This window comes from Trachemys scripta, chromosome 9 (assembly GCF_013100865.1).
Source record: "Trachemys scripta elegans isolate TJP31775 chromosome 9, CAS_Tse_1.0, whole genome shotgun sequence".
Classification (NCBI taxonomy): Eukaryota; Metazoa; Chordata; order Testudines; family Emydidae; genus Trachemys; species Trachemys scripta.
The window spans coordinates 55015577-55032116 of NC_048306.1; the positions used below are offsets into that span (position 1 = coordinate 55015577).

Here is a 16540-nt window from a genome sequence, read left to right on the forward strand (position 1 = left end):
ACAACCCTTTGACAGGCAGATTGTAGCAACAAGCCTACACAGTTCATTTTCAGATTTCTGCCACGGGTTGGGTTTCAGTTTACAGTGTCTTGGTGTAGACCATTAGTAGACATTGTCACCCTTAATAAAAAATATTTTTGGAGGAGAGAGAGGAGGGGTCTTGTCTCTCAGTAACCCATTGGTCAAATAACCCCAAATTAGGATCCATAAAAACTAGGTTTGTCAATTAATCGCCATTAACTCAAGTGAATAACGTAAAACTAAATAACTAGATTTTAAAAATAATCCTGATTAGTCAGTTTTAATTGCACTGTTAAACAATAATAGAATACCACTTTAAATTATAAATGTTTTTAGATGTTTTTCTACATTTTCAAATATACTGATTTCAATTACAACAACAGAATACTATGTGTACAGGACTCATTTTATAGTACAACAGTGCCATGTGAACACCTACTCTCACTTTCAGGTGACATTGTAAATAAGAAGCAGACAGCATTACCTCCCATAAATATAAATAAACTTGTTTGTCTTAGCGATTGGCTGAACAAGAAGTAGGACTGAGTGGACTTGTAGGCTCTAAAGTTTTACATTGTTTTCTTTTTGAGTGTAGTTATGTAACAAAAATATTAATTCTACATTTGTAAATTGCACTTTCACCATAAAGAGATTGCACTACAGTACTTGTATGAGGCGAACTGGAAAATACTATTTCTTTAGCTTGCTTTTTTACAATGCAAATATAAAGTTGTCATAACTATAAAGGGAAGGGTAACAGCCCTCCTGTGTACAATACTATAAAATCCCTCCTGGCCAGAGACTCCAAAATCCTTTTACCTGTAAAGGGTTAAGAAGCTCAGGTAACCTGGCTGACACCTGACCCAAAGGACCAATAAGGGGACAAGATACTTTCAAATCTTGGTGGGGGGAAAGCTTTTGTTTGTGCTCTTTGTTTTGGGGGGAGTTCGCTCTTGGGACTAAGAGGGACCAGACATCAATCCATGCTCTCCAAATCTTTTTGAACAAGTCTCTCATATTTCAAACTTGTAAGTACAGCCAGGCAAGGCATGTTAGTTTTATCTTTGTTTTCTCAACTTGTAAATGGACCTCTGTTTGCTGTAACTTTGAACCTAAGGCTAGAGGGGGTTCCTCTGGGCTCTTTAAGTTTGATTACCCTGTAAAGTTATTTTTCATCCTGATTTTACAGAGATGATTTTGACCTTTTTCTTTAATTAAAAGCCTTTTTTAATAACCTGATTGATTTTTCCTTGTTTTTAGATCCAAGGGGATTGGATCTGGATCCACCAGGAGTTGGTGGGAGAAAGGAGGGGGGATGGTTAATTTCTCCTTGTTTTAAGATCCAAGGGGTTGGATCTGTGTTCACCAGGGAGTTGGTGGAAGTCTCTTTCAAGGCTACCCAGGGAAGGGAGTTAGCCCATTGGGAGTGGTGGCAGTGGACCAGATCTAAGCTGGTAGTTAAGCTTAGAAGTTTTCATGCAGGCCCCCACATCTGTACCCTAAAGTTCAGAGTGGGGAAGGAGCCTTGACAAAAGTGAGCACTGTACGTGTTGTAATGTAGAAAACATCCAAAAATATTTATAAATACATTTAAATTGGTATTCTATTATTGTGTAACAGTGCGATTAAAACTAATTATTTTTTTAATCGTTTGACAGTCCTAGTAATAACCCCATCACACACACCCTAGGTGTATACCAATTATTAAGGCAAGCCAAGTAGCTGTGCAGAGTTTAGTTCACTTAGAGATGTCCTTTAAACAGAAAGGGCTTCCTAATCTTAACTATGATAGAACTGGTCCTCCTTCTAATCTAATGCAAGGGTTTGTTTTGGGCACGTCCTTATCAATAAGACAGTCTAAATTCCTTCCCATCTGTATTGTCTCTTGTGTGTTTGCACAGCACCTCACACATCTGAAGGCAGTGCACACCTAGGAGGGAGAGGAATTGTGCCATAGTGACCCAGGACTTTGTTACTTCTAGGGCACACTGCTGCATTGCTACTTGGGGCCAGCATTGTATATTTCTTGAAAAGCTCAGCTAGGGTGAAAGGCATGGCCCAACTAATACATGGAGAGGAGTTCTCTGAGCATATTGCCCCTGTGCACCAAGCTCTGCAAAAGCTGCGTGCTTGGTTGTGGGTGCAATTCAAAGGAGTGTCAACATTTTCTAAATCCTGGAATGCTCTGAGAACCAGTCACTAGGCAGAGTTCCCTTGCTCTTACAGTATGTCCTGTCAGAGCAGTTCAGATTTGCAGTTATTCTTACTTGACATTTTTGGAATGTTATTGTTCAAGATGGTTGGCAAAGTATTCCACCTGTGTCCGAGATTTAAAGCCTAATACAAAACATATTTGTTTACTCTGGGCTTTGTTTAAAGAACTTGACTAGTCCATAATTTAAACTGTTTTTCTTTGATTAAGAGACTAAACTTTGAGTTGTTTTCCTTAAGGCATTTTCAAACCCCAACAGTAAGTGTTGCAGAAATGCAGTGTTTATAGATAGGTGAGAAGCTTTTGCAAAACAAGTTTGTAGATAAGTAAGGACATTCCTATTTAATTTGCTTTTCTGATGTGTTTAGGATGTTGAAAACGATGGACCGGAGCCCTCAGACTGGGACAGATACGCTGCAGAGGAGTATGAGCTTCTTGTTGCTGAAGAATCTGGAAATGAGCAGTTACAAGAAGGGTAGGTGTTGACATTTGCGCAGCTATCTTACATTCAGTAATCCCACACATTTTGTATATCGAAAAACTGCCTTAAACTAGGCCACAGAGGGAGAGAAGGGGAGCATTTGCTTACTTCAGATCAACAGGCAGATACTTAAAGCAAATGCTAGAAGGTAAAAAATAATCTTCATTGTTTGTTTCAGAATAAGAGTATATATGTATTACAGTACTAGTATAGAAATGCCAGGCAGATAGAAAATGAGACCTTGAAGTATTACTAGAAGATGGCAGTTGTGATCTAAAGGGCATAATCAAAACCAGCTGGATGATTGTCAAAAGTGGAATGTCAGTCTAGATGAGTGACAGGGTGGGTGAGAGAATATATTTTATTGGACCAACTTCTGTAGGTGAAAGAGACAAGCTTTTGAGCTTCCACAGAGCTCTTCTTCAGGTCTGGGAAATGTACTCCCGAGTGTCACAGCTAAATACAAGGTGGAACAGATTGTTTAGCATAAGTAGTTAACATATATTATAAGACATTGGCTCTTAACCTTTCCAGGCTACTGTACCTCTTTCAGGAGTCTGATTTGTCTTGCGTACCCCCAAGTTTTACCTCACTTACAAACTACTTGCTTGCAAAATCAGACATAAAAATACAAAAGTGTCACAGCACACTGTTACTGAAAAATTGCTTACTCTCTCCTTTTTACTATATAATTATAAAATAAATCAATTGGAATATAAATATTGTACTTACATTTCAGTGTATCGTATATAGAGCAGTACAAACAATTCACTGTATGAAATATTAGTTTGTACTGACTTCACTTTTTATAAAAAGAACAGGAGTACTTGTGGCACCTTAGAGACTAACAAATTTATTACACGGCTGCTACTCTGAAACCGTTCACTTTTTATGTAGCCTGTTGTAAAACTAGGCAAATATCTAGATGAGTTGATGTACACCCTCCCCTCCCCCAGGAAGACCTCCACTTAACCCTGGTTGAGAACCACTGTTGTCAGAGACTCATTCAAGGTGAAGTAGCCAATTAACACCTCTTTAGTCATAAGACAAAAAGGGAGTTAGTGGGGGAAGGGGGGTTACAGACTGTTATAATAAACCGTAAATCCAGTCTCTTTATTAAGACCATGATTTTTAGTGTCTAGCAAAGTTATGAATTTAAGATCCCAGGCTCATCTTTTGAAGGTGTTGTGCAGTTTTCCTTTGGGGATGAGGACAAAGAATTCTTTCACAATAATAATATCACCCCCCACAACTATCACCGTCAGTCATAAGAAAAAAGAACCATATGACTGGAGACCCCAACAGTGGATGAAATCTCACACTTGATCATTGCATTGATTGCTTGGGAGGAAAAAATTTACTGTGAAATCCTTAATCACCACATCCACCACAAGCTCTCCACTGTTGAGAGGACAGCTATATAGTTCCTGATACCTAACCACCAGATAGTGATCAAACAAAGCAGGTGCCATTGTAGTGCTTAGCTGTGCTGACTACATTAATGAGGCCAACTGACAACTCTCCAGCACCACTTACTGTAAAGAATTCAAAAGACCTCACACCACAATTCACCCAGAAATGTAAGGATATCATCAAATCCTTCCCCAAACAACTTCAAGGGAAACACTACACCGCTATCCCCAAAGAACCCACACCAGGGACCTGCTACATGCTTCCCAAGATATACAAACAAGGGAACCCAGGCAGACTCATCATATCTGGCCATGGCACGCTTACTGAAAGAATATCAGGACTTAGAGAAATCATCCTCAAACCACTCACCACACACAAGGCCAGCTTCCTCCAAGACAACTGACTTCATCCAGAAACTCCGCAACATTAACAACTCTTTCAGAACATCATCCTTCCCACTATGGATGTCACTTCCCTGTACTCCAACATTCCTCACCATGATGACATACCTGCCTGCCTCAAATATCTACAAGACAATGGACAACACTCAGATATCCACCCAAATAAATTGTTACGGATGAGGATACAATGTAACACTCAATAACAAACACTTTGTCCAAACCATAGGAATAGCCATGGGTACTAGGATGGCTCTCCAATGCCTAACTCTTCCTGGACCACCTTGAGGAAGTATTTCTGGACAAATGCACCACAAAATCAATTATATACCTGGAATACTTTGATGATATTTTCATCCTCTTGACACGTGGCTTAAACTCCCTCATACAACTACTCCCACCACAACTACAACAACCACCAGCCATCCATTAAACTCTCTCTGGAACCCTCACACACTCACATCAACTTCCTGGATACTGCGATCACCTTCAACAATGGAACCTTATAGCCAAGAAGTTTTCCAAGTAATACGGCTCATTCTGTATCAGTGACCTGTCCTTTTCATTATTTACCACTCCCACTATCTGTGTCTCATCTGCCAACTTTATCAGTGATTATTTTGTTTTCTTCCAGGTCATTGATAAAAAATATTAAATAGCATAGGGCCAAGAACCAATGCCTGTGGGACGCCACTAGAGACACACATGCTCGATGATGATTCCTCTTTTACAATTACATTTTGAGACCTGTCCCAGTTTTTAATCCATTTAATGTGTGCCCTATTCATTTTATATCAGTCTAATTTTTTAATCAAAATGTCATGTGGTACCAAGTCAGCATCTTGCCCAGGAACAAATCCTGCTGACAGGCTATCATTATCTGGGTCATCCCATTTACCTTTTTAAAATTATGGTACATTAGCTTTCTTCTAGTCCTCTGGAACTTCTCCAGTGTTCCAAGATGTATTGAAAAAAATATATAATAGCACAGAGTGTGCACTGGGCAGCTCTTTAAAACTCTTATATGAAAGTTATATGGACCTGCTAATTTAAAAATATCTATCTTTAATAAGCACTGTTTAACATCCTACTGAGTTACTTTTGGTAAGTATTTCATCATCCTTTTTTTCCCAAATATAGAACAGAAATATTTATTGAACACTTCAGCCTTTTCTACATTATTAGTGACAATTCTACCATTTTCATCTAGTAATGGACCAATTTTGTTCCTTATGTACTTGAAAAACTTTTTGTCCATAGTGTCCTTTTGCTTCCCTTATCAATTTTCTACAATTCCTACTTTCTGATTTACATTCACTGCTATCAGTTTCCCCATTTTTCCATTTGTTGTGTGTGTGTAAGGCTGTTATAAGGTGATTTTTTGTTTGGTTTTTATGGCTGCTTTCCCTTGACACCAGAACAAAGGATCTGGCTTGACTCTGGAATCAATCCAAGTTCTTCATTCACTGAAGGGAAATTCTGTCTTTCTGCTTTGACTCATAGATGTCTAAGGGTATGTCTACACTACAAAATTAGGTTGAATTTATAGAAGCCGGTTTTATAGAAATTGTTTTTATACAGTCGATTGTGTGTGTCCCCACATAAAATGCTCTAAGTGCATTAAGTCGGCGGACTGCGTCCACAGTACTGAGGCTAGCGTCGACTTCCGGAGCATTGCACTGTGGGTAGCTATCCCACAGTTCCTGCAGTCTCCGAGGTCCATTGGAATTCTGGGCTGAGATCCCAATGCCTGATGATGCAAAAACAGTGTCGCGGGAGATTCTGGGTACATGTCGTCAGGTCCCTCCCCCTCCGTGTGAGCAACGGCAGACAGTCGTTTCATGCCTTTTTACCTGGGTTATCTGTGCAGATGACATACCACGGCAAGCATGGAGCCCATTCAGCTCAGCGTCACCATGTGTCATCTGGATGCCGGCAGACGTGGTACTGCATTGCTACACAGCAGCAGCTAATTGCCTTTTGGCAGTAGACAGTGCAGTATGACTGGTAGCCGTCATTGGCTATCTGGGTGCTGGCAGACGTGGGACTGCATTGCTATACAGCAGCAGCGCCTTGCCTTTTGGCAGTAGATGTTGTATTACGACTGGTATCCATCGTTGTCAGACTCCTCAGTGAGTTCGGTCAGAGGCGCCTGGGCAGACATGTTTTGTCTCCTGGAGACTCAGTCCTGCCGGCAGTCCTATTGCACCATCTTGACGATGATGGCTAGCAGTCATAATGCAGCATCTTCTGCCAAGCACCCAGAAGATGCCGATGGCTATCAGTCATGCTGCACTGTCTGCTGCCAGCCTAAGATGTAAAAGATAGATGGACCAAATTTGTTCTGTATTCATTTGCTTCCTCCTCCCTTCATGAAATCAACGGCCTGCTAAACCCAGGGTTTTGAGTTCAATCTTTGGTGGGGGGGGGAGGGCATTCTGTGTGACAGTTGTTTGCGTTTCTCCCTGATGCACAGCCACCTTTGTTGATTTTAATTCCCTGTAAGCCATGTTGTCACTCGCCCCTCCCTCCCTCCGTCAGACAATAGTTTTGTGCCTTTTTTCAGCCCAGACGCCATAGCACTGGGATCATGGAGCCCGCTCAGATCACCGCGGCAATTATGAACACCACGCGCATTGTCCTGGAGTATATGCAGAGCCAGAACATGCCAAAGCGAAACCAGGCGGGGAGGCGATAGCAGCGCGGCGACGAGATTGATGAAGAAATTGACATGGACATAGACCTCTCAGAAAGTACGGACCCCAGCAATGTGCAAATCATGGTGTTAATGGGGCAGGTTCATGCCATGGAACGCTGATTCTGGGCCTGGGAAACAAGCACAGACTGGTGGGACCGCATCGTGTTGCAGGTGTGGGATGATTCCCAGTGGCTGCGAAACTTTCGCATGCGTAAGGGCACTTTCATGGAACTTTGTGAGTTGCTTTCCCCTGCCCTGCGCCAGAATACCAGGATGAGAGCAGCCCTCACAGTTGAGAAGCGAGTGGCGATAGCCCTGTGGAAGCTTGCAACGCCAGACAGCTACCGGTCAGTTGGGAATCAATTTGGAGTGGGCAAATCTACTGTGGGAGCTACTGTGATCCAAGTAGCCAACGCAATCAAAGACCTGCTGGTATCAAGGGTAGTGACTCTGGGAAACGTGCAGGTCATAGTGGATGGCTTTGCGGCAATGGGATTCCCTAACTGTGGTGGGGCGATAGACGGAATCCATATCCCCATCTTGTCACCAGAACACCAAGCCAGCGAGCACATAAACCGAAAAGGGTACTTTTCAATGCTGTTGCAAGCCCTGGTGGATCACAAGGGACGTTTCACTAACATCAACATGGGATGGCTGGGAAAGGCACATGATGCTCGCGTCTTCAGGCACTCTGGTCTGTTTCAAAAGCTGGAGGAAGGGACTTTCTTCCCGGACCAGAAAATAACCATTGGGGATGTTGAAATGCTTATAGTTATCCTTGGGGACCCAGCCTACCCCTTAATGCCATGGCTCATGAAGCTGTACACAGGCAGCCTGGACAGTAGTCAGGACCTGTTCAACTATAGGCTGAGCAAGTGCAGAATGGTGGTAGAATGTGCATTTGGACATTTAAAAGTGCGCTGGCGCAGTTTACTGACTCGGATAGACCTCAGCGAAACCACTATCCCCATTGTTATTGCTGTTTACTGTGTGCTCCACAATATCTGTGAGAGTAAGGGGGAGACATTTATGTCGGGGTGGGAGGTTGAGGTAAATTGCCTGGCCGCTGATTACGCGCAGCCAGACACCAGGGCGGTTAGAACAGTACAGCAGGGCACGGTGCGCATCAGAGAAGCTTTGAAAACCAGTTTTGTGACTGCCTAGGCTACGGTGTGAATGTTTCTCCTTGATGAAACCCCCCTCCCTCCCCCAGTTCACGCTACTTCCCTGTAAGCTAACCACCCTCCCCTCCCCCCTTCGAGCACCACTTGCAGAGGCAATAGAGTCATTGTTATTTCACATTCATGCATTCTTTATTAATTCATCACACAAATAGGATAACTGCCAAGGTAGCCCGGGAGGGGTGGGGGAGGAGGGAAGAACAAGGACACACTGCACTTTAAAACTTTAAAATTTATTGAAGGCCAGCCTTCTGATGCTTGGGCAATCCTCTGGGATGAAGTGGCTGGGTGGCCGGAGGCCTCCCCACCGCATTCTTGGGCGTCTGGGTGAGGAGGCTGAGGAACTCGGGGAGGAGGGCTATTGGTTACACAGGGGCTGTAGTGGCGGTCTCTGCTCCTGCTGCCTTTCCTGCAGCTCAACCATACACTGGAGCATATCAGTTTGATGCTCCAGCAGCCGGCGCATTGACTCTTGCCTTCTGTCAGCCATCTGACGCCACCTATCCTCTTCAGCCCGCCACTTGCTCTCTTCAGCCCGCGATTCAGCCCGCCACCTCTCCTCTTGTTCATATTGTGCTTTTCTGCACTCTGACATTGTCTGCCTCCACGCATTCTGCTGTGCTCTGTCAGCGTGGGAGGACAGCTGGAGCTCCGAGAACATATCATCCCGAGTCCGCCGTTTTCTCCTTCTAATCTTCACTAGCCTCTGCAAAGGAGAAACATTTGCAGCTGGTGGAGGAAAAGGGAGAGGTGGTTAAAAAGACCCATTTTAGAGAACAATGGGTACACTCTTTCACGTTAAATTATGCTGTTCATATTACACAGCACATGTGCTTTCGTTACAAGGTCGCATTTTTCCTCTTATATTGAGGGCCTGTCAGTTTGGTGTGAGAGATCACTCACGCAGTGCCAGGCAACAGAATTTGGGTTGCAGGCAGCCATGGTAAGCCATAGTCTTTTCGCTTTTTTAACCTTCATAACATGTGGGAATGGTTTCAAACAGCAGCGCCCTCATTTCTCAAACCAAGGACCCGTTGGGTTGGCCATTTAAAATGGGTTTGCAATGTAAAAGGAGGGACTGCACAAACCCAACTAACTCCCCTCACCCCCACACCCAATTCTCTGGGATGATCACTTCACCTCTCCCCCCCACCGCGTGGCTAACAGCAGGGAATATTTCTGTTCAGCCGAGCAGGAATGGGCACCTCTGAATGTCCCCTTAATAAAATCACCCCCTTTCAACCAGGTGACCGTGAATGATATCACTCTCCTGAGGATAACAAAGAGAGATAAGGAATGGATGTTGTCTGCATGCCAGCAAACACCGGGACCATACACTGCCATGCTTTGTTATGCAATGATTCCAGACTACGTGCTACTGGCCTGGCATGGTAAAGTGTCCTACCATGGCGGACGGGATAAGGCAGCCCTCCCCAGAAACCATTTGCAAAGGCTTTGGGAGTACATGAAGGAGAGCTTTCTGGAGATGTCCCTGGAGGATTTCCGCTCCATCCCCATACACGTTAACAGACTTTTCCAGTAGCAGTACTGGCCGTGATTGCCAGGGCAAATTAATCATTAAACACGCTTGCTTTTTAAACCATGTGTGATATTTACAAAGGTACACTCACCAGAGGTCCCTTGTGTGCCCTCAGGGTCTGGGAGCATGCCTTGGGTGAGTTCGAGGGTTACTGGTTCCAGGTCCAGGGTGATAAACATATCCTGGCTGTTGGGGAAACTGGTTTCTCCGCTTCCTTGCTGTGAGCTATCGTCATTGTCTTCATCATCATCATCTTCCTCGTTCCCCAAACCCGCTTCCGTGTTGCGTGATTCTCCATTGATGGAGTCAAAGCACAGGGTTGGGGTAGTGGTGGCTGCACCCCCCTAGCATGGCATGCAGCTCCGCGTAGAAGCGGCATGGCTGTGGCTCTGCCCCGGACCATCCGTTTGCCTCTCTGGCTTTGTGGTAGGCTTGCCTTAGCTCCTTAAGTTTCATGCGGCACTGCTGTGCGTCCCTGTTATGGCCTCTGTCCTTCATGCCCTTTGAGATTTTTTCTAATGTTTTGGCATTTCGTTTACTGCAACGGAGTTCAGCTAGCACTGATTCGTCTCCCCATATGGTGAGCAGAGCCCGTACCTCCCGTTCGGTCCATGCTGGAGCTCTTTTGTGATCCTGGGACTCCATCATGGTTACCTGTCCTGATGAGCTCTGTGTGGTCACCTGTGCACTCCACGCAGGGCAAACAGGAAATGAAATTCAAAAGTTCATGGGGCTTTTCATGTCTACATGGTCAGTGCATCTGAGTTGAGAGTGCTGTCCAGAGCGGTCACAATGGAGCACTGTGGGGTAGCTCCCGGAGGTCAATTCCGTCGAATTGCGTCCACACTACCCCAAATCCGACCCAGGAAGGCCGATTTCAGCGCTAATCCCCTCGTCGGAGGTGGAATAAAGAAATGGGTTTAAAGGGCCCTTTAAATCAAAAAAAAGGGCTTCGTCATGTGGATGTGTCCAGGCTTAATTTGATTTAACGCTGCTAAATTCGACTAAACACGTCGTGTAGACCAGGCCTTAGACTGAATTCTCTAGTAGAGTGGTTACTTCTAGAGCCAGCCATCTGTCCTAATAGCTCCTGCAACTGGAAATAATACCTTTGAGGTGAAATATTGCTAACTGTCACTGAATCAGCAGGACACAGACCCCACTCATGCAGTTATTGGCAGGGTGAGGCATACTACCATGTATCACCTACTCCTTCATTCCTAGGATCTGAAAGGTCATCCTTACTAAGGTGATCTCAGCTCAAACCAATTCTATAGATGGCCAACATTTGGAGAATAGAAGTGGTGAAAAGTAACCTGCCTCCTTCATGAGAATGGCTCCAAGGAGCCTCATTATAGCAGACTAGTTAGTAATGCCTTCCAAAAGCAGGATGGGTGAGGAACTGTGTTATATAAATGTTTAGAACATCAAATTGCCCAAACTCAGCTCACTCTAGAAGCTGGCTTAAGAAAGTAGTGACCTAGCTCCATGTAGTTGCCCTACAACCCTCAAGTAAAGTCACACTCCACTGGTGTCTAGTGGAGGTCATACTAACCTGTCCAGAGGCTCTCAGCCTGGTTATACACATGATTCCATTAACTCTGACAGGGTCTCCTCCTGAGCTTTGTTTAAGGTGTGACAAAGGAACATGTTGCTATTAACCCCAGAACCCTGAGAAAGTGCATTACTTGGCCAGTTCCTTCTACATAGCAAGGAACACTGACTAAGGCAGGCGTGGGCAAACTTTTTGGCCTGAGGGTCACATCTGGGTATAGAAATTGTATGCCGGCCCATGAATGCTCACAAAATTTGGGTTGGGGTGAGGGCTCTGGCTGGGGGGTGGGCCAGAAATGAGGAGTTCACGGTGCAAGGGAGGCTCTGGGCTGGGGCAGGGATGTGTGTGAGGGCAGTGGGTGCAGGCTCTGGGGATGAGGGGTTTGGGGTGCATGAGGGTGCTCCAGACTGGGACTAAGGGGTTCAGAAGGCAGGAGGGCCATCAGGGCTGGGGCAGGGTGGGACGTGGGGTGGTGGCTTGAGGGTTCAGGCTCTGGGCAGCACTTACTTCAGGCAGTTCCCGGAAGCAGCAGCAAGTCCCCACCCTGGCACTTATGCGGCGGTGCAGCCAGGCATCTCTGCACACTGACCCATCCACAGGCACCGCCCCTGCAGCTCTCATTGGCCGCGGTTCCTGGCCAAGGGGAACTTGAAGGGCAGCGCTTGGGGCCGGGTCAGCATGCAGAGCAGAGCCCCCTGGCTGCCCCTATCCGTAGGAGCCTGAGTGGGGACCATGCTGCTGCAACCAGGAGCTGCACAGAGCAGCCCCCGATCTTGCTCCCTGGCTGGAGCACCAGAGCAGGGCAAGCCCCAGACCCCGCTTCCCAGCAGGAGCTTGAGGGCCAGATTAAAACAGCTGGTGGGCCATGCGGGCCATAGTTTGCCCACCCCTGGACTAAGGACTATCCCCTTGTCTTTTGAGAGACAGAAACCAGCTCCCAAAAGGTGCTGCCCATTCGAGCAGTGTTAAGACGTACATAGACTAGAGAGTAGATTTCTCTTTGCTGATCCTCAGCCAGAGTTTGGAAGAGGTCAGATGTCTGCTGGAGGGTGTGTATTGCCCCCTCTGACGATGAGGCTCAGTGAGAGGTGTAGGCAGGGATAAAGGAGGTGAGCTATGACCACTGTTGGCTTGTAAGCTCTTTGGGGCTGGGACTGTCTTTGTGCTCTGTGTTTTTACAGCGTCTTGCATGCTGGGGCTCCTAGATGCTAAATAATAACAACTTGAACACCTGGGGGCAGCATCTTGTACTGGGATGGTTGCTGTCCAGTATGAACCTGAGGTACTTCCTGTGCTTCTGCCTGGTCAAGATGTGCCACTATCCTGTGGTGCCATACACAGTGCGGAACACCACGGAGGCAGCCATGTGGTTGCTGCCAAAAGATCTCTGTTCTAAGATTTGGGGCAGTACAATAGCTCAGTGGTTTGAGCATTGGCCTGCTAAACCCAGGGTTGTGAGTCCAATCCTTGAGGGGGCCACTTAGGGATCTGGGGCAAAAATCAGTACTTGGTCCTGCTAGTGAAGGCAGGGGGCTGGACTCAATGACCTTTCGGGGTCCCTTCCAGCTCTATGAGATAGGTATCTCTCCATATAAACAGTGTCAGGGATTGCTTCTGGTACTGAAGGGACCCAAGATCATAGGGAGAATTTAAATTGCATGGCACCCTGGGCTCTTTTTAAAGAGGATGCAGAAACTTCAGGCAGAGCCTCCAAGGACCCAAAGGAGTCTCCTTATGGGTAGGACTAGGAAGCTCTGATAGCGCTCCTCCTGCTAACCAGGATACTGACCAGCCTGACCATAAAGCAACTCTACCATAGCTCCTCCTTTTAGAACTAAGGGACTTTTCAGAGCCACTGAGCTCTAATACTAGGAGCTAGATGCTGAGACTTCCAGCTGTTTGAGAATGGGACATGATGGTGTGATTGCTTGAGAGAATTGTCTCAGATCTCAGCATTTTAGTGGGCTTCAAAGCATCACTTAAGCCAAGACTCTCCAGAGGCACGGGGGAGTTTCTGAGCGAGTCAAAGCCAAGGCCTCCTCCATAAGAAGGGTCCACAACCCAGCTTTACAGTCTTTCACGGCCAGATAAATTTCCCTATATGTTGAAGGCAGTGGTGTCTGGTGAGCACCATCAGTGCCAAGAGGAGCACCTGTTGAAATGAGAATGACAGCACTGAAAAAGTGACAACATTAGAACAGAAGTGTTTTTAATTGAATAAAAATCCTAAAACTAAATCTATTTCACAAAACAGAAATCTTCACCTGGAGGAGGGTTCCTCACTGCTTCAGCAGAGAGAGGAACTGGGGACTGCTAGAGAGGGTGAGATTATTCCTAACCTTGGCTCCAGGGTGAAAAGAACTGGAATGTCAGGCACATGTCCCCAACTATTACCACTAAAAAAGAAGATTCTATGACCACAGGCACATAACTGACAGCAGTGCTCTGTGTAGACACAAATACAGGAGAACCATAGTCACAATTTTCTTGTGCTGCAATTTGAAGGACATCAGTAGATTTTAACAAGAAAAACAGGTTCATATTTAAATCTTCCCCAAACATCCCTCTGTGCTATTGCATCTTTATTTAAAAATGTTGATCTCTTGGAGGGTGGGACTGCAAAAATCAACAGTATCAAAAGTTAAAGTAATAGAACTGCAGTAAAGTGTAAAAGTTAAAGTAATAGAACTGCAGATAGCAATTAAAATGCAGCATAAACGTTCAGATACTTTTGTATCTGAAAACATTAGATTTTTACAACCAAAAAACATGTTTCTACATGTTTTGACAGTATCATTGTTCTCTCATTGCAGATCATTTGAAGAGGACTATGAAACAGATGAACTTTTAACTCCCTCTGAAACTGCAGACAAGTCGGACAAACTAGTTATCTCAGACCTTTCATCCTAGAAAAATGGAAGACATGGAACTAGTATCTGTCAATATTTAAGTGGCGAGTGGTCGGTAGACACTTAGGAGTTTTTTTTTAAAAATCCTTCCTTGAAGCAAAGTGCTTTATTTTATACACTGTAATTCAAGATCTTTTTTTTCTTCATATGTGTAACTGCAAGAAGGTAATTTCTATAAAAAGTCTTTTTGCAAATTGTTATTGTGCATGCTCATTAAATATGGTGACTGCACTTTGTTTCCTTCTTGTCTTGCCATACAAATTCTATAAAGTCTCCATGTGCAATAATGGTCTAACATCTAATGCTTAAACATAATAAAATTGCATGCAACTTGCACAGTAGTCATTACCAAATTAATTCAAGGCCGTCATTTCTGTATTATTTATTCTGTACCCTTTAACTTTACCAGGCTGACAAATTAACTCCGTTTAAATGAACATCTAAAGAGTTCCATCAAGCCTCATCTAAAAATGTCCTGCTCATTCTGGAAACAGAAAATATCCCCAAACACAACACACAAATTAAGGTGCCCTCTTGTGCTTTACACTGTAAGCTCTTCAAACGCTTATTTGTTAAGCGTATTTTACTCACTGTACAGGGCAATGTACAGCTACAGTACTACAGACGAAAAAAAACCACATTAAGACAGAATTCAGGTTTAGCACCTTTGCACTCTCTCACATGGATAGAAGGAACTCCCTGCAAATACTGACAATGCCACCGTACTGTCCTCCTTGAAACTCTTCTCTGCTGTGATGCCTACAAAAATATCAACAATTAGGGCAGCTGACGTGCTATGAGTGCTGCTTCTCATGTTAACCTAAATTATCTCCATTTCCTAATGCTCCTCCCATCTGTTGTATCCACATGTTAGCTATAATCTTAGACATATATTGTAAACTACAGACATATGGCAAAATCTGTCACTGCCCTTAAAGTGTCTAGCTTAATGAGGCCCAGGCCATTAGGTACTACTGCAATACCAATAATTAATAAATAATCAATAAGCAGAAGATTGAGTGTATATGAGTAATTTAGGTTAAAACATTGCAGGGCTTTCTAATGATCCCCAGAGCATGCATTACATCCTGAAGAAATTCAGAGTTAAGTTATCCTCAAACTATCCAAACATGTTAAGGTATGGAAATGTACAGTAAAAGTACCTAAACAATCTTAACTCTGCCCTCTAGTGATACTATGCAACAATCATTAATTTATTAGTAACATATGTTCTCATGGGACTGAGGCCACATCTTCCCTTACCAAAGATTACCATCACCTTCATTCATTGGCTCCTCTCTACGTCCTGATAACATAGGGTCACCGTATTTCCTGTGGACAATTTGTCTTCATTCCTACTGGGACAAACAGAAGACAGTAGTTATATCTGCTAAGGGCAGCCTGTAGCCTTAGTCCTATTGGGAGCAGTGGGGGAAGGTGGCCATGAGAAGAGGGAAATTTCTTGAGAGCTGTGCTTAACTTGTAATGAAAAAGATGCCAAGGCTCAAGCAATTTTTTTTATTTTCAAAACTGACATGGGAAGCCCAGAGGTGCCGGAGCTATGAACTGCCGGGCTTAGCCCTGGCACAAATTAAGCACTGCTTGAGAAGCTTTCCGGATAAGAAGATTTGATACACCAATCTCTGCTGAAGAAAAATCTCAGTTATGCAGAATTATGGTTACAAAAAATTACCCTTAATACTGAATAGTTCTTCTCAAAAATTGCCTCTTTTATTAGATCTAGTCAACAGGGCAAAAGGAGGGAGAGGGAAATGAGGCTGTGTACACACAGAAGACTGTTGGGGGCTAAGGAAGAAGGAAAAACTGTGCAAAAAAGGATAGGGCAGGATGGAACACTAGGTGTGAGTAGGGGGATCATGTGAAGCACAGATGGGAGGGGAATACTGGAGTGTACACTCTGGCTGCTTTGTGCTGCTGAGATGATACAAAGCTGCTGCCAACTAATGCCAGAATGCTCTGGGTGCTTTGAACTGGTCCACAGCAGCATGAAGCAGCCACGGTGTTCCAATGAAGCCCTGTACGTTCAAATTTTAGAAAAGATTGAAGGTTGATACTGCATATCTTCAAATCATTAGAAACTATTTGATTATAATTAAGGCTATGTTTTAGTC

The 16540-nt window shown here is 44.4% G+C and overlaps 1 protein-coding gene across 3 annotated transcripts in view; it reads left to right on the forward strand.

Annotated features, from left to right (window-relative positions):
* The window catches only part of PPP2R3A (protein phosphatase 2 regulatory subunit B''alpha), a 168549-nt gene extending 153128 nt beyond the window's left edge, over window positions 1–15421 (forward strand). For all 3 annotated transcript variants that reach the window (XM_034780490.1, XM_034780488.1, XM_034780491.1), the window contains 2 exons: window positions 2602–2708; window positions 14313–15421. In XM_034780490.1, coding sequence (XP_034636381.1) covers window positions 2602–2708; window positions 14313–14409 — 204 coding nt within the window. In that variant the 3' untranslated portion in view covers window positions 14410–15421. The remainder of the gene's footprint in view (window positions 1–2601; window positions 2709–14312) is intronic.
* Window positions 15422–16540: the final 1119 nt, after the last annotated feature.